Raw genomic sequence first — 26,666 nt, forward strand, 5'->3', positions numbered from 1 at the left:
AATGTTATAAGCAAAATGTGATTAGATAAACAAGAACGATTTTGATGACATATGACACAGTTAAGAATGAGCGACGACTAGTTCTATCCCTCTATAGTTATTTTAGGACATTTTAACCCTGTAAACGTGATTTTGGTGAACGGTCATACACCCCCGCATTTACACGACATGAAATAGTAAAACCTATATAAAATGAAAGTATGAAAAAGAGGTTTGGTACGGACATGTATCCATGGACAACACGTCCTAGACAAGCATGATCAGGACATCCGACATGCAGCCATAAACAATACATATTTAACAAGCATGAATGTGACGCCACTTAACACTCAGATGAGTATTGGATATTGAGGTTATTGTTTCTGCCTTAAATGGCAAAACCCGTGATGACTTTGGCGAACTTCCGAACATTGGTCGGACCCATTGAACTCGCAGCGGCAACAATTCTTTGCAAAGGCACCATTAAAATACCATAAACAAGTATGCATTTCCCTTTGAGCACGAACACATTTTCAAATTCTTCAGACGATTTCGAGGAAAATTTAATTTTTGTTCAACTAAACAGTAAAAATTATGAATTTAAATCTACATTTTTCGAGCACACATGTCATTATATACTTAAATCAATCGAGATAGGTTCAAATTGATCGATGTTTTTTCGGGTAGATTTTTTTTTATTGTGAGGTCAGAAAAATGATAATAAATTTGGACTTAGTTTGCAATTTTGAGTAAAATATTTGAAATTTATAGATATTATTTTAATTTAGTTTGGAAGAGATATTATTTTCTTAATTTATTTAATATTATATTTAAATGGAATAAAATAGGAAATAAAAAGTTTCCATAAATTATTTGAGTGAATTTTGAAAACATATATTTTTTATTCCATTGCCAAATACTCTCTCAAAATATCTGCCCGAAACCCTGTGGGGTCCACAAAACCAACGGGCGATTCATAAAATAATCGCCGCAATGATCTAATGAAGGATGAAAAACGAACGGCGTAGATTGAAGTTGAACGGCGATTAATACATCCGCGATTCAGCGATTTGTAACTCGCACGTGCGAATATGATGAAACCCTAAAACCCGCACCGAGTACAAAATCGGTGTCTTATAAATATAGAAGTAAAGCCTGAACTTCACACATACCGCTCCTCCAAAACCCTAATCTTTATCGTCGAGTAGGGTTTTGCAGAGCCTCCATTGTTTTATTTTTCTTTTTTTCTCTCTTTTTCCGTTGCCATTTGTTCTTAGAAGCTTTCCGGAGCTCAGCTAGTTTTCCGTCTCTTTCAAATGGGCAAGTCGAGCAAGAAGTCTGCTACTAAAGTACGTATGATTCTCAGAGATGTGTTTTCTTTTTGTTTTGGAAGTTTTTACATGAATTATGGATGGTTTTTGTAATTTTGTTTCTGATTTTCTGTTTGTTTGCTGCAGGTTGATGTAGCTCCGGCTGCAGTCCCGCAATCTAAGCCTGCGAAGAAAGGTATCGTATGCATATTCAAGATTAATTGATTTGTCTTTTTGGTTATGTTATGTTGTAAGCTATTTTAGAGCTGTGGTCATCGATGATGTTCTATGGCTTATTGTTTTTTTGTTTTTGTTGGTTCTTGTTAAGTGTTTGGTATGTTGGTTTTCATGAAGGTAAGAGAGCGGCTGAAGAGGTTGTGGAGAAACAAGTGGTAGCTAAGAAGCTGAAAAGGGACGAGGGTGTTGAGCAGGCAGTTCAGAAACAGAAGATCGAAGCAAAAACACAAAAGAAGGTGGAAACTAGTAGTTCTGAGGATGATTCATCTTCCGAAGAAGAGACGGTAAACGGAATACTATGGACTAGATTCCTTTTGCTTTTTGTAAAGGGTCCTTAGATAACGATGTATAGTGATCTTATTTCACTGCTAATGGTTTTTTGTTTAAACGTTCTTGTTATTTTTGTTTGCATGTTTCTTTTTTCTATTTTTCATCATTGTTTATAATGTAACTATTGTTCCTAAAATTTGTAAATTGTTCTAACGAGTAGAAATATCTGTTTACTCTGGAAGGCAATTATGTTAACTATTTTTATTGGTTTTAATAACTCCAGGAACCTGCTCGTAAAGTTGTTCCCTCAAAGAAAGAGATGCCAGCAAAAAAGGCTAATGGCGTTGCTGCTCCTGCAAAGAAGAAGCCTGCTGATAGCAGCAGCAGCTCAGAAGATGATTCCTCAGATTCTGATGAAGTGAGCTAACACACTCCCTCAATTTACTGGAAAATTTTCTAGTAATTACAATTTATTGTTCATTAATTAGTGTATGTTCTGTAAGTTTGTTCATTTGATGATAATTTTAATCCCTCAATTGTTACAGGCGCCCCCTTCCAAGGGACCAAGTGCTCCAAAAAAAGGTGCTGTTGCTGTCCCTGCCAAGAAGAAGGCCTCCAGTAGTTCTGAGGAAGACTCTTCCGATGATGATTCTGATTCTGATGATGTGAGTTTAAAATAAGAATTAATCTTCGTGTGCTACTAATTTCTGAAAGTCTGTCAATTTATTTTTCAATTCTTTAATACTTGACATTATTTTAATCAATTTAATGGGTCTCGTCCTCTAGGAACCAAAGGCAAAAGCTACTGGAGCAAAAAAGAACACCCCCGCCACTACTCCCAAAGGGAAAGTGGAGTCAAGTAGCTCGGACTCAGATGACAGTTCAGAGGAGGAAGATGTAAGTATTGATGTGAACATGTAGTAGTTGCTATTGCATCTTTTTACTCATTTTTTGTTGTATGTTTTCCTCAAGGACTCTGCCAAGCCTGCTCCAGTTGCCAAAAAAGGATCCGATAGCTCTTCAGATGAGGACGATAGCTCTTCAGATGAAGAACCCGTAAGTATTATTTATTTGGCTGAAAGTGTTGCTTGTCAGATTTGTAGACTTTTTGCGCTTAAAATTAACCTTTTTTAATGATTCTCAAAAAAAAAATGAAGGAATCCAAGAAAGGCAAAGATCTGAAGAAAGTGCCAACTTCTGCCAAAAACGGCTCTGCAGCTACTAAAAAAGATGAATCGAGTGATGAGTCTGATTCTGATAGTTCTGATGAAGATGTGAGGATTTAATTATTATTGCCTACAGTCGTCTTTTAATTGCTCCAGGGGAGTTTTTTCTGGGTCATTAATATTCTTTCACAGGTTCCTGCAGCAAAATCTTCTTCCCAGGCACCTAAGAAAGATTCTAGCGACAGCTCAGAAGATAGTGATTCAGACGAGGATATGGTATGCTATCACATTTTACTAAATCGTTAGTGCAGGCATTTCTGCCTTTTGTGTCTGCTTTTTTATTGTTGCAGATGTGCTTAAATATCTTATGTCCCCAATTTAGTTGTCCTACATTTATTATTATACTTCATAATGGCTCGGCTTCATTGTTATTAAATGTTTGATGCTGCTATATCTTCCTTTGTTAAGTATGAAACTAAATATGAGAGAATTGTTTATATTGTATGATATTAAATTGTTTATCTCACATCTTTACAGACTCCAAAGAAAGCTGCGGCTCCTTCTGAGAAAGCACCAGAAAAGATGGATGTGGACAGTGATGATAGTGAGGATGAAGAAGACAGCGATGACACTTCCAGTGGAAGTGGCGAGGAGGAACAAAAACCACAAAAGAAGAAGAAAGTGGTTAGTGTTTTCCTTGAGCATGTAACATGAGTAAGGATATAAATTTGATTAGTTAAAATGGCAACTGCGCGAGTTCACAAGATTTTATAGTAATTGAGAGTACTCTGATCATGTTTTCCTGTGATCCATTATTCACTTTCTGCAAGTTATAAAAGATCTGAGTTGATGTCTGGTAATTTTGTGTTCTTAAATACAATCTCGCCATATTGGTTATTTTTATATCAATGTACTAATTCTGTTATTTTGTGACATTTTTTGGGGCAATAGGATACTGAAGCAGCCACCAAGCAATCGAAGAAAGAAGAAGTAAACATACACTAAATTGTGTTATTTATTCTTTCTCTGTTATAATGTCATACAATCAGCAATTAATTTTAATGATTTCCATGCAGCCTAAAACACCTACACCTAAAGATCAGAGTAATGAATCGAAGACACTGTTTGTTGGCAACCTGTCATTCCAAGTTGAACAGGCTGATGTGTATGTCAATGTTACTATTTTGTGTTATAATTTTGGTTTTGATTTTTATTTCTCGACAGTTTATTTATTGGTCATTTGTGGTCTTTGCATGTGACGTGTAACATGTACCTATGGGTTCTTTTGGTTGAACAGTTCTCTGCCATTTCCGTATATTTTTTGGTATTTGATTTATACTTAATTGGGTTAAAAAAAACATTGCAGGGAAAATTTCTTTAAAGATGTTGGGAAACCTATTGATGTCCGTTTTGCTTCTGATCATGATGGGAGGTTCAAGGGCTTTGGGCATGTCGAGTTTGAGACAGCTGAAGTTGCTAAGAAAGTAAGAATCACTTTCCAACAATCTTGTAATCCTCGTATATTAATTTATTTCTGGTGGTGTATTGTTTTAGTTTTAAAGAAAAATTAATGGATAATCCTTTAGACTTCTGTCCTACTTATAGAACTTCAAGTATCTATTATTCATGCTATATTTTTCATATGTCAAAATATTATTTGCATTTTTGTATGGTGCACCAACTAGTATATCTATTGTTTTTTCTTGTTCAACTGGTCTCAGAATGTTCACATGATTAATGTTCACATCGCATACTAAATATTTCCTCAGGCTCTTGAACTGAACGGTGAACTCCTGTTGAATCGTGAAATAAGACTTGACTTGGCCCGAGAAAGAGGTGCATACACCCCATATGATAGGTAAATAGAAACTATCTTCCTTTTTTTAAGACAATGCCCTTTGCATATTCGTATTTACCCATCTCTTTTGTGGATTTGTTGATATTAATAGCAAAGACAGAAACAACTCATTCCAGAAAGGTGGAAGGGGGGGAGCAAGTCATACAATTTTTGTACGTGGATTTGATCGTTCATTAGGCGAGGATGAGGTGATAATATTTGCTGCGTCTTAATAGCCTGCTTCTGCCATATTACTGTACTTGATGTATTTTACGAAGCCTCTGAATTTCTTATTTTTTACAGATTAGAAGTTCCCTTCAAGAGCATTTTGGTTCTTGTGGAGAAATTACCAGGGTGTCTATCCCAAAAGACTACGAGACTGGCAACGTTAAAGGGTTTGTATTTTGTTCTTTCATCTTGTCGTATTCTTATGTTTTCTGGGGAGAACAAACTAAGGAATGATTTCAAATTTATGCAATTCTTTATAGCATTTGTGTAGATTTCAATACAATTGACAGTCAGGATGGCATTTTCTGAAGTTGGTTTGGCGTTTTCTGTTTTCAGGATGGCATACATGGACTTCAGTGATGGGAATAGCTTCAACAAAGCTCTTGAACTCAATGGCAGTGAACTTAACGGCGAGTACCTAACCGTCGATGAGGCTAAGCCACGTGGTGACAGCCGTGACGGTGGTGGTAGTGCAAGAGGAGGAAGGAGTGGCGGAAGGAGTGGTGGATGGAGCGGAGGAAGGAGCGGTGGTGATGGTAGAAGTGGTGGGCGATTTGGTGGTAGAGGACGTGGTGGTGATCGAGGCGGAAGAGGCGGCAGAGGAGGACGTGGAAGTTTCAACAGACCTAGCATAACTGCATCTGGTAAGTAAACAAACAAAGATGGATTTCATGTATTCATCTATCATGTCTGGGTTGATTGGTTAACTGAAATGTATGAACGATGAACGCTTTGCAGGAAAGAAAACTACATTTGGTGATGATTAGAAGAAGAGAGAAAGGTCCATTTGAAAGGCAAATGGGGAATCAAAGTTTTGGCAACTGGAAAGAGACATGTTTTAGAGTATGTTAGTAGTAGTAGTGTAGTAGTGGTAGGTGAGTGTGGACTTCCTTCCTCCCCTTTTATCCAACTCTTTTTTAAAATTTGTGGTTCTTTCTATTATTTCCCCTTTTTGTTTTTATATTAAGAACTCTATTGTATTGTGAGCATTATTAATATACAATTAAAATCACTATGCTCTGACTTTGCTCATAGTTGTCATTACAGTTTTTTAAGTACATTATTATTATTCCTACACTACTTGCCATCATCTCCTCTCCTTTACACCAATTTATTAATTTGATTTCAAAGTTGGTATTTAATATAAGAAAATGCAAATTTTTACTCTTGCACCAAATTGTACTAATAATTATTAGATTTAGGTAAACTATTAACGCAATTTGAGAATTTAGTTGTTTCACTTTCGTGCAAACTTGTACCATTTTTAGTGGTTATGGTTGCATGCAAACTTGTACCATTGTCTAATTTGGTGATGGGCAATAAATTAAATATTTAACACAAATTAATGATAGCATTTATTTATTTATTATTATTATTATTATTATTATTATTATTAATTTCAAATTAGAAGGGAGACTACAAACATTGCACATTTAGTCATCTCGTATTGTCCTCTTTGAATTTTTTATTTTGTAATAGCCCAAACTAGCATATATTGTTACTTTTTAGATTTCCTTTCTAGGTTTTTAAAATGCGTTTATCACGAAGGAGTTTACACATGTTATGAAAAATATTTCGTTCTCCACCCCAACCGTTATCACAAAGGGGTGTACACATGAATATTTCGTTCTCCACCCCCAATTGACGTGGGATCTCACAATTCACCATCTTTGAAGCCCAATATTCTTATAGGATCTCAAGCATTTATTGTTAGTATAAAATTTTTATTAATAGAAATTGAAAGCAGTAGAAATGCTGATTTGAAATTTAAGAGGGTGAGGTGTGAATGAATGACAATGAGAATCAGAATAGTTCCTCAACGAAATTGAGAGGACAAGATTCGTCGCCCCCTTTTAGGATCCTTTTCAAAGTCTCCCATTCCCTAGCCTACCTGTCACTGGGCCCCACGCGTTTCCCCTTAAATAATTATATAAAAAAGAAAAAAACAGCCGACAGTTCAATCTCGGTCATTTTGCCGGAGATTTCCACTGGGCCCACCGACAATGACGGCCCAAAATCATTGGATTTGGGCCTCTACTGTAGTGGGCCGGCCCGATGCTTTAAAAATTCGCCGGTAGTCATTAAATAAATACAATTGAAAATTGGATTATGAAAATTATAAAATATTTAAAAGGAAAATGTGATCGTCGAAGTCTTCGAACTGTCGGATATTTTTTTGGGGGGGTTCTCTGAAGAAACGAGTAACGGAGAGAAAAAGAAAAAGAAGAAGAAGAAGAAGAAGAAGAAGAGCCAAAATCTTTCGTTATTTTTCCGCGAAAATTTGGATTCTCAGTTTTTTTTTGTTTTACCTCGAAAGGCGAACAAGTTTCTTCTTTGATTTCATTTGTTTTGTTTTCCTTTTGTCTTTTCCAATTCAGGTCTAGGGTTCTTTTTTCTGTTTCTGTTCGTCTTGATTGTTGCAGTTTGTTTTTCGGGAGGATTCTTTTTTTTGGTGTTGGTTGCTGTTTGGGGTTGATTTGGATCGATTTTCAATTTTGGTTGATCCTGCGATGGATTTACTTTCTTGACGGAAATTTATTTTGATGGTGGATTTGAGAGGCGCAGATGGAAAGGGGGCGGATGAACGGGAACGGAAACGGAAACGGGGATTTCGACTATAGTTATGAGAGCAATGGCTATCATGCGTTAGATCTCGTGGATGTCTACGGAGAGAACACGCCTATTGGAAGATGCTCCGGGAAGACGTCGCAGGTTGCATCTTCTTCGAATTGTATCGTGCATCCGGTTTCTAAATTCGACACTCTTGCTGGAGTTGCAATCAAATATGGTGTCGAGGTAAACCACATTTCATAATCTCTGATGAGTTTATAACAGAAAATGGATTTCTGAATTTGCAGTAGTTTGAAATGTCCTTGACTTCTTTCAATCGTCGTTATGATGTGGAAGCAATAGAAATGATGATTTCAAAATTGTGTTTGCTTGGTATTATGATGTTGGGTGTCAGATGTTGCTTTTTATTTTTTTTAATAATTATTATTTTAAATCTATCTTTCTCACCGTCAGGTTAGAATTACTCTGTTTCCTCTTTGTCCTGGGATGAGTTCTTTAAAAACCATAGCGATGACAACTCATTCGTCCCTTGAATTTTCTGCTATGACCAAATGAGGCTTATGACGGATTTGTATTGAAAATGGAATGAATCAGAACTTATTAGTGTTTTCACCATGAGATAACCATTTGATTATTATGGGCTACATGTAGATGTTGATCAGCTCTTGTTTCCTGTTCTCCCGCTCAATACGACCTTTTCGAAGTGAGTTAAAAGGGGCGAAGCAGGAGTATCTTTTGTTGTGGGGAAAACATAGATGAAAATAAAAATTAACAAAAATTGAAAAACTGGTTTAAAATCAAACAGTTATTTTATAGGAAAATTGTAAAATTTAATGCAAAAATTAGAAATCAAAGGGTCAAAATTGTTATGTCCCAGATGTTTGAATAGAGTTTTTGAGAACTCTAGATTTAAAGAAAACTAATATGGGTTGCTCTCGAAACCTGGCTCCATGATTAGTTGGAGTTTGATATTCGGCAATTCTGATGAATATCGGCTTCCTTCTTCGGGCAGTGTGTAATCATATGATATAGAAAATTTCCCTCGAGAGCATAGACAATTCCATTCACATGTGGTCGATATTATTTGTTATTTGGTTCTTTCAATTAAAAGGTCAAAGCTCAGTTTCTTACACCCCTAAGGAAGGAAAAAAAAGAATCAAAATTAATAGATATCTTTTAGGAGGAAATTCTAATTGTTTTTCATCGTGATTCACCAGGTTGCAGATATAAAGAAGATGAACGGGCTAGTCACAGACTTTCAAATGTTTGCTCTTAAATCACTCCAGATTCCTCTTCCTGGAAGGCATCCTCCATCTCCTTGCCTATTGGAAGGCCTAAACACTTCAGGGTATGTGTTTGTTTTTTGATGTTCATCATATTGTTTCCATATAATATTGCACAAGAATAATATTGCACAAGAATGTGTTTGAGCTTTCAACAATGTGTTTTGAGTTTGATTGTAAGTCAGTAAATTGCAGAATTGTCAGTTACTGGTCATATTGGGGTTGAGATTAAGGTTGGGGTTCAATTAGTATTTCTATCTGTTAAACTATGATAGGAATGGCCTAAGCGAAGCCATTAAGAAAGTAAATGATAGCGTGGAGCCAGGGCTATTCGTTTTGCTTGGAGCCTTAGGTCTTTAATGGTTCGTCTTTATGATAGCGTGTAGCCCTGATTGTGATTGTGGATGCTGTACTCTGATGCAATATATCGCTCTCAGGTGGTTTGATCATACAGAATTTATAGTTAAATTCATATTGAATTTACAAAGAAATTTAAAATGTTTTAATCCTTATGAATTAATATAATTTGAGTCTCGTAGATGGCACATCCGTTATAAATATAATAACACATGTCAATGTTTGAAAATAATTCATCGTCATTGATTTAATTGGCAAAAATTCTGCCTATAATTCTTTATTCCCAAGTGTGTGTGCAAACTCCACATTGGAATTCATCCCAAGTGATGTATCAAACTACATTGTATACGCTACAATTCAATTAGAAGTGGATAATTCTAATATTTTGATTTTCACCCATTACCTTGTGTTGATAAGAGTATTCGTTTTGCAGACAGAGCAGCTCCGAAAAGACTCCAAGCCGTCTTTCATCAGAATTCTTTGAATCTTTCCAGTCCCTCAAATTGAAGTCTTCCGAACAAAGGGTCTCCCCAGCCATGAGCTCTTTACAAGGTTACTATGGGCTTAAGCCATTGGATCAGAAGAGCAAAATTGACGGTGGTTATGAAATGGGGAAAGGAGGCTCCCATTATTTAGAAGACGTGCCAGTTTCTGGGACCCCGGATCTACTAACACATCACCATCGAAAAACCAAGAGTTTAGTGAATGGATTTCTGGGTGAGAAAGGGGATCTGACTGATCTGCAATCTGTAGAAGCCGGGGATGGAGATCCCAAATGGAATGATAAGTTGATCAGAAGGCGCCTGAAATCTGTAGCTGACTTTTCCCATACGCCTGAAATGCTCTTGAAAGATGACAACAGCAGTGGTGGTAGTAACGGCTTTTCATCCAATGCTGGAAAAGGCTTGGCTCAAAGACCCAAAACCTCCAGTAGAACTAATTTGGCAAGCGACAATGACATCGGATTGATTCCAATCCCAATTGGTTTGGGGGATTCGTTTGTGGCTGCTGATGGATTCAGAAAGTCGTCAAGCACATCAAGCTTGCCAGATCAAGAAAATGGCATCACTTCATCCATCTGGTCCGCTTCAAAGTGGAGTCTGAAGCCGGATTTACAGGCAATTTCAACTGTTTCAAGACCAATATTTGATGGCTTGCCAATACCTTTGACAGGTCGAAGGAACAAAGCTGCACTTGATTAGCTTCCATCTGAATTTGAAAGAAAAAAAAGAAAAGAGGAAAGGATAAATTTTCTCCCAACTTTTGCTCTGTAATTTATCAGAGGTTTTAATATCGTCTTCTACAGTTCGAGAAAGAATTCAAATATAGAAGAAGTTTAAAAGTCAAATGACAGGTACATTACACTTTTTGAGTCATTGGTTCCTTAAAGATAGAGATTGTTTTGAGAACACAACAGTGAATTGATGGAAAGAGAACGTGTAAAAAAGGATTTGTCTTGTAAGAGAAAATTTGTAGGAAATGTATATTAGTTCATTGTTTCAAAGCGTAATGTTCAGTTGCTATTTATACTATGGACTCATTTTACTACAATTTTATACAATGAAGATTCCTAATTATATTAACTATCCATGCCACTAATAATTTTATAAACTTTCCCCCCAAAAAATAAACATTTTTTTCATCAATCTAAAGTACTATGAATACCATGTGATTTATCATGAACTCAGAAGCCTCCATCATACCATGAAATTATGGACAATTTTTCTTCTTCTTTTCCAGTTCTATCTTAGAGATTTCAGTGTTCAACTTTGAAGCAAAACATTAATACTCGAATTAGAACAACACATCTAAGTAGAAAGCAAATAAGGTACCTCTATCAACGTAGATGCATGTTGAAAAAGGAAATTAATTGAATAGTTGTAGGCAACATCACGCATCATTGATTACCAAAAGTCCAAGAAATGGAAGCATGCCTTGTCCCCCAACCAAAATGCATACGGCACAGTTTCAAAGGGGAAGGCCCCAAATCCACTACAACAAATCTACCAGATGGAAAGAAAGTGTTTTGTATTCATCAGGGAGAGGGTCAGAATTAAAATCGGGAAATGAAGCTCATAATTGAACTACTTTTTAGATGGGCATGGTTTTTTAAACATGGAAGAAATTATTTTAGAAAATAGTTAAAAGGATGTGAGATGAGAAAAGGGAATGATATCATGTACAAATGTAATGAAAGTGTATTGGTATTACATAAAATCTGAAATTTCTTTTTTGGAGTATCCTGGGGGACTACCTTTACAACTGGAGTCGCGTAATAAGGAAGGAAGGATCAGCCACGTCTTGACACAATAATCCAAGTTAAATATATAGTCTATATCTCAACTTTGCAGCTGCGAGCTATCTCCATGGATATAATGTGACTCTCTTTCTTTCTTTTCCCGGATTAAAGTAAACAAGTCAAGAATCTCAAAATTTGCTCATCTTTCTCTTATCATAAAAGTCTATCAAAACCTGTCACAATATATGGCCACGAGACACCATATCATTACCAAATAGATCATCATCATCATCTAAAGCAGTCCAAACAAACATACGCATAAAAGGTAATTTTATTTCTAGGCAGGTAATATAGCACAAGGAGAAGAAAGATAATCAGAGAGAGGAATCATGTACTGGAGAGAGTTGGGGAAGATCAGAGAGGTAAATATAGTGGATGTGGAGACAAAGGCAAGGTCAGGGAGGAAGGTGGTTAGATAAAGAACTGGTTGGTATATGGTTAGGTCATTTCTTTTGACACCCCTACCATACCATATAGCACTGGATATAGCCTTGGAAAAAGCATTCTTGTAAGAGAAAAAAAAAAAACCCCGAGGAATGCAAGGACCCAAGACTCCACCTTTTTAATGTTCATCTTATCCTTCATATCTAAAGGTCTTAACTATCAAGTACTTATATACAACATACGTTCATTACCATTAGTGTTCCGAGCACAGATGAAAGGGGGATCGACTACCCGTGATATTCAACAACCAAGAAAATTTTAGCTCAAGAGCATGTCATATAATCAAATGATTAATTCAACATCTCACTTTTTTAGGATTAAAGCTTGGGAATCCATCCCAACTCCCCAATTCCATGGATGCTGACCACCACCCTCAAACACTGGTATTCTGCATAAGACCTCCAAAGCACTTGACAATGTTGACACTAAGGGTAGATTCTTTGGGTCCAAAGATTGAAAACCAAGTCCCTTGTCAATCAGTCCGGCCACCTTCCCCCAACTTAACTTCCAAAGCTCTAGTCGACAAGGCTGCTATCTTGTCCTAATTCAAGCAAGGCTTTTTTAAGTATAGCAGTCAACTGCGTGCCCATCTGAAAGCTTCCCAAGAAAATTGTTAGCATATTGGAGAAATCCTTCAAGCTGGATGACACTCGCCAAGGCATAAGATTGGAGGTTTTTATTTGCTAAATGGCTTTAGGTATTCCATCATCAAAGAGGAAATAATTGACATTGCAAGATGCGCTAGGTGGAGTCTCTCAAGAGTGGTCTTTTTGGTGAAGTCCCAGAAGTCCTACAACCTTTGTGATGAAGCTAAATGGTGAAGTCCCAGAAGCCCAACTTATAAAAGAGTTATAGACCCTCAAACTAGAAATTTAAGTACTTATGAGAAGACATGCAACTTGGTGATAAGCCTCTCATAGAGATTGTTCCAGAACATTAGATACTCTCTAATCACAAGGTGAGAACTGCGAAGAAAGCCTGGAACTATTAACTTATTTTAATGGATGTCGGAACTTGGGGTTTAGAAAGAATCTCAATTATGTCAAGCTTGGAGAGTGGATACCTACGTACTTTATTAGAATTTTCTTGTCACTGAATCCTTTTTTATTTTTTTAAATTGAACAATGGAACCTTGGAGAAAAATATGAAAGAACACAAGAGCATATAAAAATAAAGCCAACAAAAGAGAACTAAACTACAAAAAGGGCTCCAATCCAATGAAATAAGATCAAGAAGGTAATTACAAAAAGGTCTCCCCACCAAAGCTGGAGAGAAACAGAAAATTTAATAAGGGACCAAACATCACTAGACAGTCTCTTATTAACCCTCATACCTTCTTTTATTCCTCTCGCCCAAAAGACCTCACAAACTAGCGCACTCTAACCAGCCAAAAACAGCCCTTTTTTCACAAAAAGGAGAGTGGAGAAAAAGCTCCTTAAACATCTCACCTACAACCTTGAGAGCTGACAAAACAAAAGTTGGACGCCTTACAGGAACAACTCCAAAAAGCACCTGCAACATCACATCACCAGAGAACATGATGGAGACGTTATACCGCTCTCTTGCGAAGAATACAAAGCAGCACAACCAAGATGGACTATTTACCCAAGATTCAATCCAAGGTGTTAACTCCTCCATGCATGACCTACCACACAAGGCCCTTGGTGTTACACGCAAAGGGAGACCTAAATAGGAGGAAGGAAAGGCTCCCACACAACACCCCAGCGAAGTTGCCAATCTACCAAACTTGACAGATTCACAATTTAAACCAAACACCAAAGGAAGGCTGCCACACCTAAACCCTGAAACCCAAACCCCATCTTGGTTGCCAATCTATCAAGTTGTTTCTTGGTGTAAATGTTCTCCCCTTCTTTCATCATTATAGCTATAATTCTCTCTTTTCCAACAGGAGAGGTTTTCTCGAGCTTCTTTGATTGGGAGCTTGGCCAATTTTTTTTTTTGTAATTTCGTATCATCAACGAAATTAAAACTGAAGAGACAAGGCTATCTTATTCTTCTCAATCTGAAAAACCGCCCAGAATGTTCACCACCACCTGCTTTGAAACAATTTGAATGTTTAAAAGATCATTTAAGGCGTAAGCCTTGAGGCAAGGGGCGGCTCTGAGATGCCTCCAAGACAAAAGCCTCAAGCTTCATTCCATTGCAAATTCCTAACAGTGGCTTTTGGTAGTGGGTTAGTCAATGAATTCAACCCTTGGTTAACTATTTACTTCTCTATGTGGATAGGAATTGAGGTTTACAAATTTACAACAAATATTATCTTACGCCTCAAGGCCGCAATAAGCCTTTTAAAATAGTGAATAATTCCAAGGCTGTCCACAACCAAGGGGAAAAGAAAAAGAGAGGGAGGGTCACCTAGTCCAAGACACGTTGAATCACAAATCCTTCTCTAGATTTACCATTGATGAGGATGGAGAACTTAACTATCCTAATGCAGCTCATAACTAGGATCTCCAATTGAACCCAAAACCCTTCTTCGCAAGGATCTTATCCACCAAGAAATCCCAATCCACATGATCTTAGGTCTTCTGAAAGTCAATCTTAAAGATAATCCTTTCATGCCTACGAGATCCATAATTCTCAATTGTCTATGGTATCCATAACTCCAATATAGTGAGTTAATTTAATAGATTTGATTAAATACTTTTTAATTTTTTTAAATACATAGTTTCTTATTCAATTCTCAAAAAATAAAGGAATTTTCCCTAGCTTAGATAACAACTTTATTTCAAATGGGGCATGTATCACCACACGGAAAATCTTTTGGAATCAAAGAATGCATGAATTAACCATTCTGATCATGAAAATGCCATGTAAAATATATAGAGACCAAAGTAATCTTAAGCGTTTGAACTAGCTACCTGAAATGCTACGAGAAACTTTCTAATAGTAGAATGAAAAAACAATTTCAAGCTACCTATGCAAACTAATTACATGAATCAAGACTAGATGTCACTAACCAGGTCAGAAACATGGGCCTACGCTTGGGAGAACATGTTCTTGGATCAAGTTTGTCAGCATAACTATGTACACAGTTCAGCCAAGAGCCTCCAAAAGTCTTGACAGCGCCTTCCAGTTGTACAGAATTTATGCACAGAGCTGATCTTTCTTTACAGTACAAATCAATTTGTATACCAATTCCGTACTCGGCACTGAAAGAGCGTGATGGAAGTATTCAACAGATGAAACAAGAAAGTTTTCAGCACAGATTCAGAAGAGAATATACAGTGGCCATAACAATGATGCAAAAAAAAGAAGAAAAAAAAAACTCACATTGGAAAGAAATAACACCTATTATGCAGGCCGCCAACAATTAAGAGTGTCTTGTCTAGATGGCAACATTTGAGGAATGGCATGACCTGGAAAAATGTGATAAAAGACTTTTCTCTATAAAACTGGGAAAAATGTGATAGAAGCTCTTCATAAAATTAAAATTGGGAACAATATATGAAAATGGAAAATTCACCAGAAATTGGCGCTCCAGATGGAAGACTATTGGAGACTGGACGCTGAAAACCAATATTACTTTGTGGTCGTTCATAAGGTGGTTGAAAATAGCCTACAGAGAAATTATTTAGCATCAGGATGGTGGATACTGGTAGGCAAAAAAATATGAATATCAAAGAAAATCTTAAGATTAGTCTATTCATTTCAGTAAATCATAAATTAAGCTTAAATACCTTCCGAGAATAAAATAAAAATTGAAATAGTATGTCATAGATCAAACAAACAAGCACTAGAAACCAAAGAGGCCAATTTGAATAACAAACGGGGATCAGGAACTTTTACATGGTTGGGTAATTTTTCCTAACAAACGGGGAAGAATAACANAAAAAAAAAAAAAAAAAAAAAAAAAAAAAAAAAAAAAAAAAAAAAAGAACCCAACAAAAAGAAATCCAAAGAGCTACAAGAAAAAGACTCCGATCAGGAATAAATCCTAATATAATTACAAAAAGACATGCCCCACGGTCAGTGTTTTAAAAAACATGTGCTTTGGCGTCTAGGCTCTGAGCACAACATTGGCACCTAGCTTCATTGTCAGGAAGCCATAGCCAAAGCGCACCTTCCATGAACCCAAAGTCTAAAAAGAATTTGTATGTTTTGACACTAAACGCAGAAACCCTCGTGTTTGGGGATTTTTTTAAACTAATATAAACATGTATTATTTACTTAAAATTAAAACCCTTGGCCCATTTCGCCACCATCTCCTCATTGCCACACACAACTACATCTCCAATAAGCACTCTCTCACTCTCAATCGTCAGACATTCTTTATTCATCTTAAGTAAGCACCCTCTCCTTCTTTCTTAAAACTTTATGTTTTTTTTTCTTTTTTTGTGGAGTATTGACCCCAAAGAACTGCTACGCTTTAGTCTGCCTCAAGTGTTAAAAAACACTACTCAGAATGAGGCATTGAAACCAACAACCTTCCAGAACTTCACCTTAGATCTTCCAATGCCTCTAAAAAGCCTACCGTTCCTCTCAAGCTCTTAACCAAAGAATGAAGAAAAAGCATGCATGCCAAAGAAGTGTCCTACCTATTATGGGGAGACATTCAAGCCTTACAATCCTTCCTCCGAGTCAACATGACTCTGAACAACTACATCTCCAATAAGCACTCTCTCACTCTCAATCGTCAGACATTCTTTATTCATCTTAAGTAAGCACCCTCTCCTTCTTTCTTAAAACTTTATGTTTTTTTCTTTTCTTTTTTGTGGAGTATTGACCCCAAAGAACTGCTACGCTTTAGTCTGCGTCAAGTGTTAAAAAACACTACCCAGAATGAGACATTGAAACCAACAACCTTCCAGAACTTCACCTTAGATCTTCCAATGCCTCTAAAAAGCCTATCGTTCCTCTCAAGCTCTTAACCAAAGAATGAAGACAAAGCATGCATGCCAAAGAAGTGTCCTACCCAATATGCGGAGACATTCAAGCCTTACAATCCTTCCTCTGAGTCAACATGACTCTGAAAGCATCTTGAAATCTAGACCGCATCAGCAAAGCATAACAACAACCTCAAAGGATATGGTCGAGATTCTTTAGTGCACCTCTTACCCATGAAAAGAGAGCATCATTGTGGCCCTAAGAAGAAAGGAAAATGTTTATGCATACAAAACTGTTCACTTCCATGCAAGACGTGCTTGGTAAAGAATTTAACCTTCTTTTGGACCTTAATCTTCCAAACCCACAAAAAATGAATGGGTGATTGGGGTAAGCGAGGTAATCCTCATTAGAAGAAGAGAGAACTAGAAGAGAAGCGTTATGAAGAAGTCAAGGACCAAAAACAAAAATTTCTCCTACCTTGAACAATAAGTGAGTCCCTCAAATGCAAATCAAAGAGGCATCCTCTATAGACTTCCAATCAATGAGAGGATGACGAAACCCCAAAGCAAGAGACAAAGAAGTAACAAATGCCACAAGCTTAAAATTCAAATTGAAAAGATGGTACTAGTTGAAGTTGTGTGCTTTGTATACCTTCTATGCTACACGTCAACTTCAAATTATCACATTGTAAAAAAAATACCAGTAAAGAAAGACATTTGACAATAGCCAGCCAAACATACCCATTTACATAACTTCTCCCATCATCAATACATATCCAAACAAAGACATTAAGCTACGAGATTATGACACCAAGATAGACAATTAAACATTTAAATTTTAATACCTTCCTGGCTGAATGGGGGGCCTGGATGTGATGGATTTCTCCCCCCATTCATCCATACACCTTGACGATTTTCAGTTTTGAATTCACTTGAAGGCATTCTCCATTGTTCATCACCTAAAAATGGCCTTCGGCCATCCATAAGGGATGGCGAAGAAAATGATTGATGGTATGGATGGGGAGGATGCTGCTGAACGGGAGGCTTAGCATAAGAGAAATGAGTGGGTGGGTTTTGAGGTGGGCCAGAATGCATCTGTCTTTGAATAAAGTTTGGGTTACCTTGCTGATATTGCTGGTTTGGTTGAGAAATTTGTGTATTCAGATATATATCATTATGTCCATACTCTGATTGCCTTGAAGAATCAAATCCAGAAGGTTCGATAGAACTGCAGACAGGAGCTGGGACAAAAGGAGGTGGCTGCTGGCCATAAATTTCACTCTTAGCAGAAGCATCCACGTGACTCCCATGAGAAGCATTTCCAGCCATCATTTGCACATGCTGATTTCCCTGTAGAAAAGACATGCATACTAAGAACTACTATACCCATACAACAAATTTTCAACAAGTATATTGAATCCTTACACTAGCTATGTTGCAGTATTCACGGGGTATTGAAGCTTGATAAGGAAGCTGTCCTGAAGGCTGCTGTGAAGATTGAAGCGGTAATATCTGCTGGTTTGGCAATGGAGGATGACTGGGTACTGGTGGTTGGGAAATTAATGGTGGTGGAGGCGGTGGAGGGCATGCAGATGGTAGGGGAGGAGGTGGTGGCAATGACGGAAGTGGTGGAGGTGGTAAGGGTGGTGGTGATGGAGAGGATGGAGGTGGGGGTGGGGGTGGTGAAGAAGGTAAGGGTGGGAGTGGAGGAGGAGAATCAAGAGGTAATGGTGGAGAACCATCTGGCAGAGGGAGAAACTCTGAAGAAGTATTTGAAGCAAGTTCTGTTGCCCTGTCTGAAGATTGATGTCGAGCATCTATTTCAAAAGAATCACCTCCCTCCAACGACTTTTCATCCTTTGGATGGCCAGAAACATCTTCCATTTCAAGTTCCCCATCCACATCCTCTAAGATGCGATGACGCCTGTCACTCGGGGTAACTGCACATGCTTCTGCCTCTTCAACACCATGCCTTGGTTCTGTCAAAGCTGCATCACTGGCTTCTTTACATGGGGAGGTAGGAAGGTCCTCATCTTCGTCCTCAAATACATGTGAAGATAAAAACCCAGGCAGTTGGAATGTTGCATTGCTGAGACAATTCCAGAAAGAGTCACAAAACAATTGACAGAAAGAGAAAAACAGAAGGAATGTCTCATAAAATCACATTTCCATTTAATTTTATTTTGGTTTTTACAAGATACAAAATGTCAGCAAACAACCCACCCTACACCAAAAGGCCAAGGAAGATTATCAGAAGACTTTACATAAGAAGTTCCTCTGATTTCTAACTCAACATGATCCACTTGAGACATAAGGGTACAATCGAAATACAAGCCCCTAGGAAAATATAGCTTGAAAAATAGGATAAGAAAAAAATTTATAGCATAAAATAATGGAAGTAAAATCACCAGAACGAAATAAAAGAAACTCTTCTGCCATACAAACCAACAAAAGTAGGAAAAACATATGGATACTAGATAATCTGTCCAGTAAATGGAAGAGAACTTCTTAATACACCCCTAAGGATTGAAGAAAAATTGGCAATATCAATGACAATGTTCCCAATAAATTGAAAATCGGATGCTGTGGCCAGGAAGGGTCAGTGTTACAACCTATCGTGACATTTTGTCAACATCCAGAAGTTACCACTAACAAGTTGAGAATATCTAGCTTGAAGGAAAAAACCTTTTAAAGGGGAACCAAAGGAAGAGCTTGTGTATCTAGTTGGAATTCCATAGAAGAAAAAAAAAAAACCTTTTTTGTCACTGCAATCTTAAGGGCTTTTCAGAAATGGAAACCTCTATTGGACTTCGGTCAAATTAATGCCTGGCTGTCCAATCACTCTATCTATATCTATGTGTTTAATGACTTCGTTAAAGCTTTTCTTTGAACTCTTATGCTGGAGAAAAACAACAAAAAGGGAGAATAGAGATGTTTCCAGTCCTGCGGGAGCTTATAGTTTTTGTAGTTTTTTTTTTTCTTCTTCTTTTTCTGTTCTTGTTTCACAAGAAACAAATTTCATGATATGTAATTTCGAAAGAGGGGGAAACCACCATCTAACTTCTCCAATTGGATAAGTGAGTAGTAAAGCTATATTGAGTTTTCATCATGGTGCAAATTACCCAAATGTTCTTGTAACTTGCTTCATGTTCTCTCCATGCTAAATGGAAAGTATTCTTAACTTCCTTACCTCGGGAAGCGGATTTCCTCCCTCTTCTTTTGAATATTTAGAACTCCCAATGAAATAATTTCTTGGAAAAAAAAAAACAAAAGACAATAACCGAACAAAAACAAAAGCCTTAAAATTCCCAGGAAATTCTGACCAAGTGAAAGCAAAATTTTCATTGAAGGGCAAGATCTCCCCAACTTACATACAAGATTATTTGAAAGATACAAGCCAAGAAACCAATCAGAAGATATACTATTAATGCTTTGTACCTTGGCTAACCATTACCAAATTCCATACCCAGTATTACACAAAACTAGATGACTTGATGCTTCAGGAACACAGTTCTTTGTTTTCTTTTAAAGGAAGAAAAGGTAAGGGTGAAATAATATTCATGGAAATATGATATGAAAAATTAAATATAAATAATGATGCTTCAGGAACACAGTTATTTGCTTTCTTGTAAAGGAAGAAAAGGTAAGGGTGAAATATTATTCATGGAAATATGATATGAAAAATTAAATAATAATAATATAAGGTGAAAAGTTGAAAGTGACGTGAAATTCAGACCTTCCATACTCATCAACAAGCATGCCTTCCATTTCTCTGATTGGATCATCTATGGCTCTCTCAGCACGAGATGGACGTCTGAGGGTGAAACCAATAGATGAATCCTCATTTGATACTCCAATTTCATCCATGTAACGTCGAAGAACAGATTCGGGTAAGATTTTCCTCTCCAGCCAGAGACGAAGAACCTGGAGAGAATTCCTCAGGAAATATATTCAAAATTATTTCAGCATGACCCATACACCTGTAAAGACAAGTAAAAATAAGCACCTTGTGACATTGACGACGATTTTCACGAGCTCCAGCACCTGGTGGTGCAGCAGCCCCAAGAAGGCGTGGCAATGCTGCTTGAACTGTAGGAATGTAAGAAGCTCCAGCAATACCTAATATCAACATAAGAAGAAATTATCTTTTTGGTAATCCAATGGAAGCTGCTTTTGATACTCCATTCATCAATGAAATTTTCTTTTATAAAGATTTAAAAAGAAGAAGAAAGATGCCATGGTGAGAAGTAGAAATGAAGAATTTCATAACATAAACATAGAGGTGATGTGTATAGCATTCCCATTGAGGACACTTATACTTCTAATAAACCTATCTTATGTGTGTCTACCTCTTTGAGTATGCGAGCATTGTGTTATAGAATCCACAAGAAAAAAGAGATCCACTTTGCGATGAAAACTAGATTCAGACTCCAACTTCCGGATAAGAAGTTCAACAACCTGCAGATGGATACACAGTTAGACACTAAATCTCAACCAGAGATTCTTCCAATGGCCATTTAGTTTGCAAATGAAAGCTTATATAGACTAAGTCATTTCAAAAGCCAAATCCATTCCAACAACCAGACAAAATAATTTCTTCTCCCTCTCTCTCTATATATAAAGCTTTTTCTTCTACATATGGACGCATAATGATATATCTCTTCTTAAAAATAATAATAATAAAAAAAAATCTTTTAACAACCATCCTAGCAACAGCCTTTTAAACCAGGATAATCCAACTCCCATTAACAAGCATTTGAGTCGCAACCTACCTCATTTGCAATGCCATATCTGGCACAATCAATAGCCAACCGAGTTGCACGTCCTATACTTTCTTTAGTTCTAGATAAAGTCTCTATCATTCCTTCAAAAGCATCTCGTGCAACAGCAGCCTCAGTGCCACCACTTAACGGATCTCCAACAGATCTGTGTACTGAGTTGACTCTTTTCTCCTCTATTTCTTCAACATCAGTGTCATTTTGTGACGCTAATTGATGTCCTTGAGTCGATGGAGAAGCCACATCCTTCTCATGAAAACGTCCCTTCAAGTCTGTCAGCATCAAATGGGTGGTACTAGATAAATGCGGTTGGACTGGTGTAGGACTAGGACTACCATGGACATCAGTGGATAAAATATCAGGATTAAAAAACCCATGGACATTGTGTGAATGAGCTTCCCTCCTTTTAGCTTGAGCAGCTGCAATTAGATGCTTCATGGACATGGCAGATTCCGTGACCTTGAAATCACTGACTAAGCTTCTATTTATAAAAAAAAATTAAAAAATAATAATCAAACATCATTTAGAAGTTGAAGCTTCGTCTCCATTTAAGCAAAGAAGGGGATAATTAAATAACAAATTTTGATACCTTTCACCGTGAAAATCATCATGATCCATTGAACTTCCCACCATGATTGTAGGGTCACTAGCTCGTGATTTTGGAGTAGCTTTGGACTTCTCTCCTGAAGAATGTGACCTACTCTTTTGGAGGATAGATGGCTTCTGAGAAGAGCTGGGAGTTGAAGCCAAAACCATGGACTTCACAGAACCCACCTGTGGTTGTTTCTGGACACCAGTATTGGAGGCTTTGATTGGGGGTTTCACAGTCTTTGCTCGATCCAAAGCTGTAGTGCTATCAGCTAACGAAGGAGACTTTTTTGGGGAAATCAAATTTGGTTTCGCCTCCTTAGGTGGCAGCTGCTCATATCCTGATTTTGAAGGGCTTTCAGAGGCATTAGCAGCCAACGGTTTTTCTTGCTGCAATTCTTCAGTTTGGGATTTTTTAGGAGACGAGGACAACCTCTGCACCTGACCAGTTGATTCCCTAAGAAGTTCGTGCTCTGATCCACTAATTCCATTTACAGTCAAGGGAGAAGTAATAGGACTTTGATTATGCTCATTGTTATTGTTACTAGCATCTGGACCATTTGAAGTTGCATCAATATTCCATGACGATCCATGAACCGGAGTCTTAGGATCTTCATCATCGTCATCAAAAATGCAAACTGCTCTCCTTTTTCTATTGGAATGATTTGCCAATAGTTTATCACTGCTAGAACGTGAAGCATCATGCCTCTGTGAGAACGGACTCTTTTCATTTTTAGCATCATGAACGGCAGTTGTAGAATCAGACATAGCTTCGAGCGCTCGACGATGTCGCTTTGTCAGAGGCAACACAGTTTCATCACCAGCTGCAGAATTAACAGAATCTGAACGGTGACTAGATTTTAAAAGGTTTTCTGATTTCAGACTGGCCGTCAACTTTTTCAACTCAGATTTTTTAACCACTTTTTCATCAGCCACAACAGGTTTAGTGGAAGAGGAAACCTTTATGTTGTTTCTGGGTGTTCCCTTACTCTCCCCTATTTCTCCTCGCTTCAACTTTTTGGCAGGACGCGAACTTTCACTTGATCCCAAATCAGATTTTCCTGATCCAACCTGAAGCATCCTCCCCGCACTGGCTTTGCCTTTGCCCTGACCCTGTTCCTTAGGGTCCTTAGGACTGCGCCTGGTGTCTGCAATACTATCTCTATCCTTAAAACGTTTTTTATCCCTTGGCAGGTCTTTAGTCTTTTTCCCATGACCAGACTCAGAATTTGGTTTCAGAGTTCTAGGGCCATGTTCCCTCATACCTTCACCAGAAGTGGATTTTCCTTTCTTTCCACTCTTTGAGTCCACAACAGATTCTGGAAGATTGAGACAATTATCAGGAATTTCGCTCTTAGATGCTGTTACAGCAGAGCCTTTTCTCTTGTGGTGTTTAGCAGTGCCCTCTTGTTTCTTCTTTGAACTTGCACCTTCCTTTTTAACATTTTGACTGTTGGTCGTAGATGTATTCTGGAGTTTGGAAGGCTTTTCTGTTTGAGCAATATCTTTATTTGTCTCAGATGTCACTACTTCATTCTTTTGTGCAACGTCTAATATACTGCCGTTCTGCTCAGAAGAAATTCCTAAAGATGAATCATCAGACTGATGTGGTTCTACGGAAGGCTTCATGTCTTGAACATTAGTTTCATCTCGTTTTTGTGAACAACGCTCAAGTCTAGAGCTACAGTCACCCATACCTTCATTTACATCATCGTCATTTGATTCTGCAGTACCCACTTCATCCTTCAAGTCAACATCTAACTCATTATCTACAACCCCATCAGTGCAGGGAGCACCACTTTCAGTTTCCAATCTTTCCACATCAACGCTCATTCCACTATTTTTCTCATTTTGTTTTTCATCAAAAGCTGCACATATTTCCCTCACAGCTTGAGCAAACTGAGTTGATTTCCCTTGGCAACGAGCAGATAATTTATTCTTTTCCACAATAGTGAAGGCCTGAACGTCAGCAGGGGCTACAAAAGCTCTGTGAATTTCAATACATGGATAAAAATATTAAGAAGTGTAAGAGGTATATGTGTGTTCATAGCATATGATTCACGAGACGAGAAAAAGATACAAGTATATTGTGTATTGTAGCATACAGGAGGAGATAAAAGAAAAACCTACAAAGAATACATGTAGACGGGGCAAGATGAAAGAAAAGAACTGAAAATATGACCCATTAAACGATGTCAACATTTGAAAAGAATATGGATCATGTACACAGATCATTCTAAGTTAAATTTAGCCATCAATAACAGAGAACGTGGAAGAGATTATTTTAAACTTTGTACAGTTAGAATAGTGTACTTGACAACAAATCTTGACGCATCCCAAACTATACACGTACAGAAAGGTAATTTCAGCAACCAATAGTTATAACTTATTGTTCGAGTGCAGCAATTAAATTCCCGGAAACATTGACAACGTTACAACTTTTGCAATTAAAAATATAAAGAAAAGAATAAATAAATATAAGCAACCCTGCGCCAGGCAATGCATGAAGGAAGCTATTCTCAAGCACCTTTCCAGGCATATGCACAAACTAAGTTTTTGTATATGAGAGAGAAGGAGAAGCATATGCACATTTCAAGCTCAAATTAAAACAAAAATCTAAGAAAGAGTTAACTTACATTTCTAGCGTTCCAAAGAAATGGACAAAACATTTCTTCGGGTCAGGAGATTTTTCCCAGTCCTCGGGCCTGCTAATCTGTAAACATAACACCATCATACCTTATAACTCCAAATGACTAAGTAGTTATCCATGCTCAAATTAATTAAGTTTTATCTTTTTATAAAAAATAGCGTAACAATTAGCTTACCACCCAAAAGAAATGCTCTCTCTGACCCAACACTCAGTAAAATAATGGCAAGAACATAGGATAATTAACGCTTTTCTTTAGACCCTAGTAATTAAACCTTCTAATAATCTTCCATTTTTTTCTTTTTTTATAATGAGAAACTAGAGCCCTATATTGTAATTTACTTTTTCGTGGCTCCTTTGCTTGGTTATGGTTCCAATTTTTCTTCTGCCTCTATTTTTTACTTTCACTTCTCCTAATGAAAGCAAACTCATTGGCCCCAGTAAGGGAACGCATGATTATGCACTGATCCTAGTTCATAACCGTATACCAAAAACAAGACATATCTTCACATGAGATTTTAACCAAAATAATTTCATAACCGTAAACCAAAAGCAAAACAAAAGCCCCGAAGTTGTAACAAAAAAAATCTTGAGGAATGGATGGATATGAGTGGAAGAATTAGAGGAAATAACAAGAACATCAAGCTCGAAAAGTTCTTAAGAACAAAACATAGCATAAGCAATACAAAAAAAATAAAAATAAAACTATTACTTTAATCACAGTAACACCATTGAAAAAGAACTCCAATATGCTGAAAGAAGATGAGAGGTAGGATGAGACGAAGGGGAACGAAAAACAATTAATCACAGTAACACCTGGACACTCATGAAACTATTACTTTCTGCAAAAGCGAAACACATTGCCCAAATTGCAATACACCACATACACAAAATCGCAACAACGTATTAAAAAAAATTAAAAATAGCGAAGATTGTACCTTGGCTGGCCAAGCAGGAAAACCCTTGACCTTAGCGAGGACAAGATCTCCCATACTGAGCTCTCTATTGGCCTTGGCTTTATTCGCTCCGCGTTTCCGACCCGGAGGCATGGTCGTATATATGAACAACGACGAACCAAAAAAAAAAAAAAAAACCCTAAAACAAACAAAAAAAATTCAAAGACGACGCCGGGGCAAAACCCAAACCCAAAATTTCAAAATCCACACAGGCCGAGAAGTATCCCCGGGAAAACGCGGAGACGATGAAACCCTCGCCGGCGGTGGATGGCCCCGGCGGGGGTAGGGCTATAGCATCGGGAGAGGAGGGGGTTTAGCGGCGGAAATTTAGAAGTATGATGGAGTGGAAGAAGGATTTTTGGAGACGATTGAGTGGAGATGATTAAGAGGAAGATTTGTAGAAGGATTTGGGATTAGCGATATGGGATTGGTCGCCGGTGCCGGTGCGGAGATGGCGGCGATTTAGAAGAAAGTGAAGTGCAGTAGAGAGGGAGAGAGAGAGAGAGAGGGTATTTGGGAGAGATTTTGGAGAGGGAGAGGGAAAGCTAAGACACAGAGGGAAAGCCAGAAACAGTGAGCTGAGAGAGATATCAAGGTTGGCTCATAGGGTTCTCTCACGGCTTCGCCTGCTTTCGGGTATCCGTGTGTAGTTGACCCGACCCGGTTTCATTATTATTATTATTATTTTTTTTTTTTTTACCACAATACTTGTGTGAAATCCATTTTTCTTTTTAGAAAAATAATAGTTTGTAATTATTGGCTAAAATATCATACAGATTTTAAATTAAAAATATATATTAAAATATCTTTTTAAACTAAAAATATATATTTAATTAAAAAAAACGCTCTTTTTGTTTCAAAAATATTCA

The 26,666-nt window shown here is 37.4% G+C and overlaps 3 protein-coding genes across 4 annotated transcripts; 2 read left to right on the forward strand and 1 right to left on the reverse strand.

The window, feature by feature from the left end:
• The first annotated feature begins 1,134 nt into the window (after nucleotides 1-1,134).
• LOC111791591 (nucleolin 1-like) lies at nucleotides 1,135-6,068 on the forward strand. The gene is made up of 18 exons (XM_023672982.1): nucleotides 1,135-1,328; nucleotides 1,437-1,485; nucleotides 1,644-1,810; nucleotides 2,080-2,214; nucleotides 2,342-2,461; nucleotides 2,583-2,693; nucleotides 2,769-2,852; nucleotides 2,954-3,070; nucleotides 3,155-3,238; nucleotides 3,500-3,646; nucleotides 3,914-3,952; nucleotides 4,039-4,127; nucleotides 4,329-4,446; nucleotides 4,732-4,820; nucleotides 4,912-5,008; nucleotides 5,103-5,194; nucleotides 5,364-5,671; nucleotides 5,766-6,068. The coding sequence occupies exons 1-18, from the start codon at nucleotides 1,296-1,298 to the stop codon at nucleotides 5,792-5,794; spliced, it is 1,908 nt and encodes a 635-aa protein (XP_023528750.1). The 5' UTR covers nucleotides 1,135-1,295; the 3' UTR covers nucleotides 5,795-6,068.
• Nucleotides 6,069-7,188: 1,120 nt separating this feature from the next.
• Nucleotides 7,189-10,784, forward strand: LOC111791593. Its single transcript, XM_023672985.1, has 3 exons — nucleotides 7,189-7,823; nucleotides 8,816-8,946; nucleotides 9,672-10,784. Exons 1-3 carry the CDS (start codon nucleotides 7,593-7,595, stop codon nucleotides 10,438-10,440), a joined length of 1,131 nt encoding a protein of 376 aa, XP_023528753.1. The 5' UTR covers nucleotides 7,189-7,592; the 3' UTR covers nucleotides 10,441-10,784.
• On the reverse strand, nucleotides 10,319-26,355 carry LOC111791592 (ENHANCER OF AG-4 protein 2-like). Of its 2 annotated transcripts, none has more exons than XM_023672984.1 (13): nucleotides 25,780-26,355; nucleotides 24,831-24,907; nucleotides 22,196-24,181; nucleotides 21,601-22,087; nucleotides 21,178-21,286; nucleotides 20,835-20,947; nucleotides 20,565-20,752; nucleotides 18,254-18,917; nucleotides 17,674-18,178; nucleotides 15,469-15,561; nucleotides 15,276-15,361; nucleotides 14,963-15,154; nucleotides 10,319-10,447 (listed from the first exon to the last, which is right to left on the reverse strand). In XM_023672984.1, exons 1-11 carry the CDS (start codon nucleotides 25,888-25,890, stop codon nucleotides 15,297-15,299), a joined length of 4,398 nt encoding a protein of 1,465 aa, XP_023528752.1. In that variant the 5' UTR covers nucleotides 25,891-26,355; the 3' UTR covers nucleotides 10,319-10,447; nucleotides 14,963-15,154; nucleotides 15,276-15,296. The 2 variants fall into 2 exon arrangements, with proteins under 2 accessions (XP_023528752.1, XP_023528751.1); XM_023672983.1 differs by lacking the exon at nucleotides 10,319-10,447 and adding an exon at nucleotides 11,391-11,710.
• Nucleotides 26,356-26,666: the final 311 nt, after the last annotated feature.

This window comes from Cucurbita pepo, chromosome LG03 (genome assembly GCF_002806865.2).
Source record: "Cucurbita pepo subsp. pepo cultivar mu-cu-16 chromosome LG03, ASM280686v2, whole genome shotgun sequence".
NCBI lineage: Eukaryota > Viridiplantae > Streptophyta > Magnoliopsida > Cucurbitales > Cucurbitaceae > Cucurbita > Cucurbita pepo.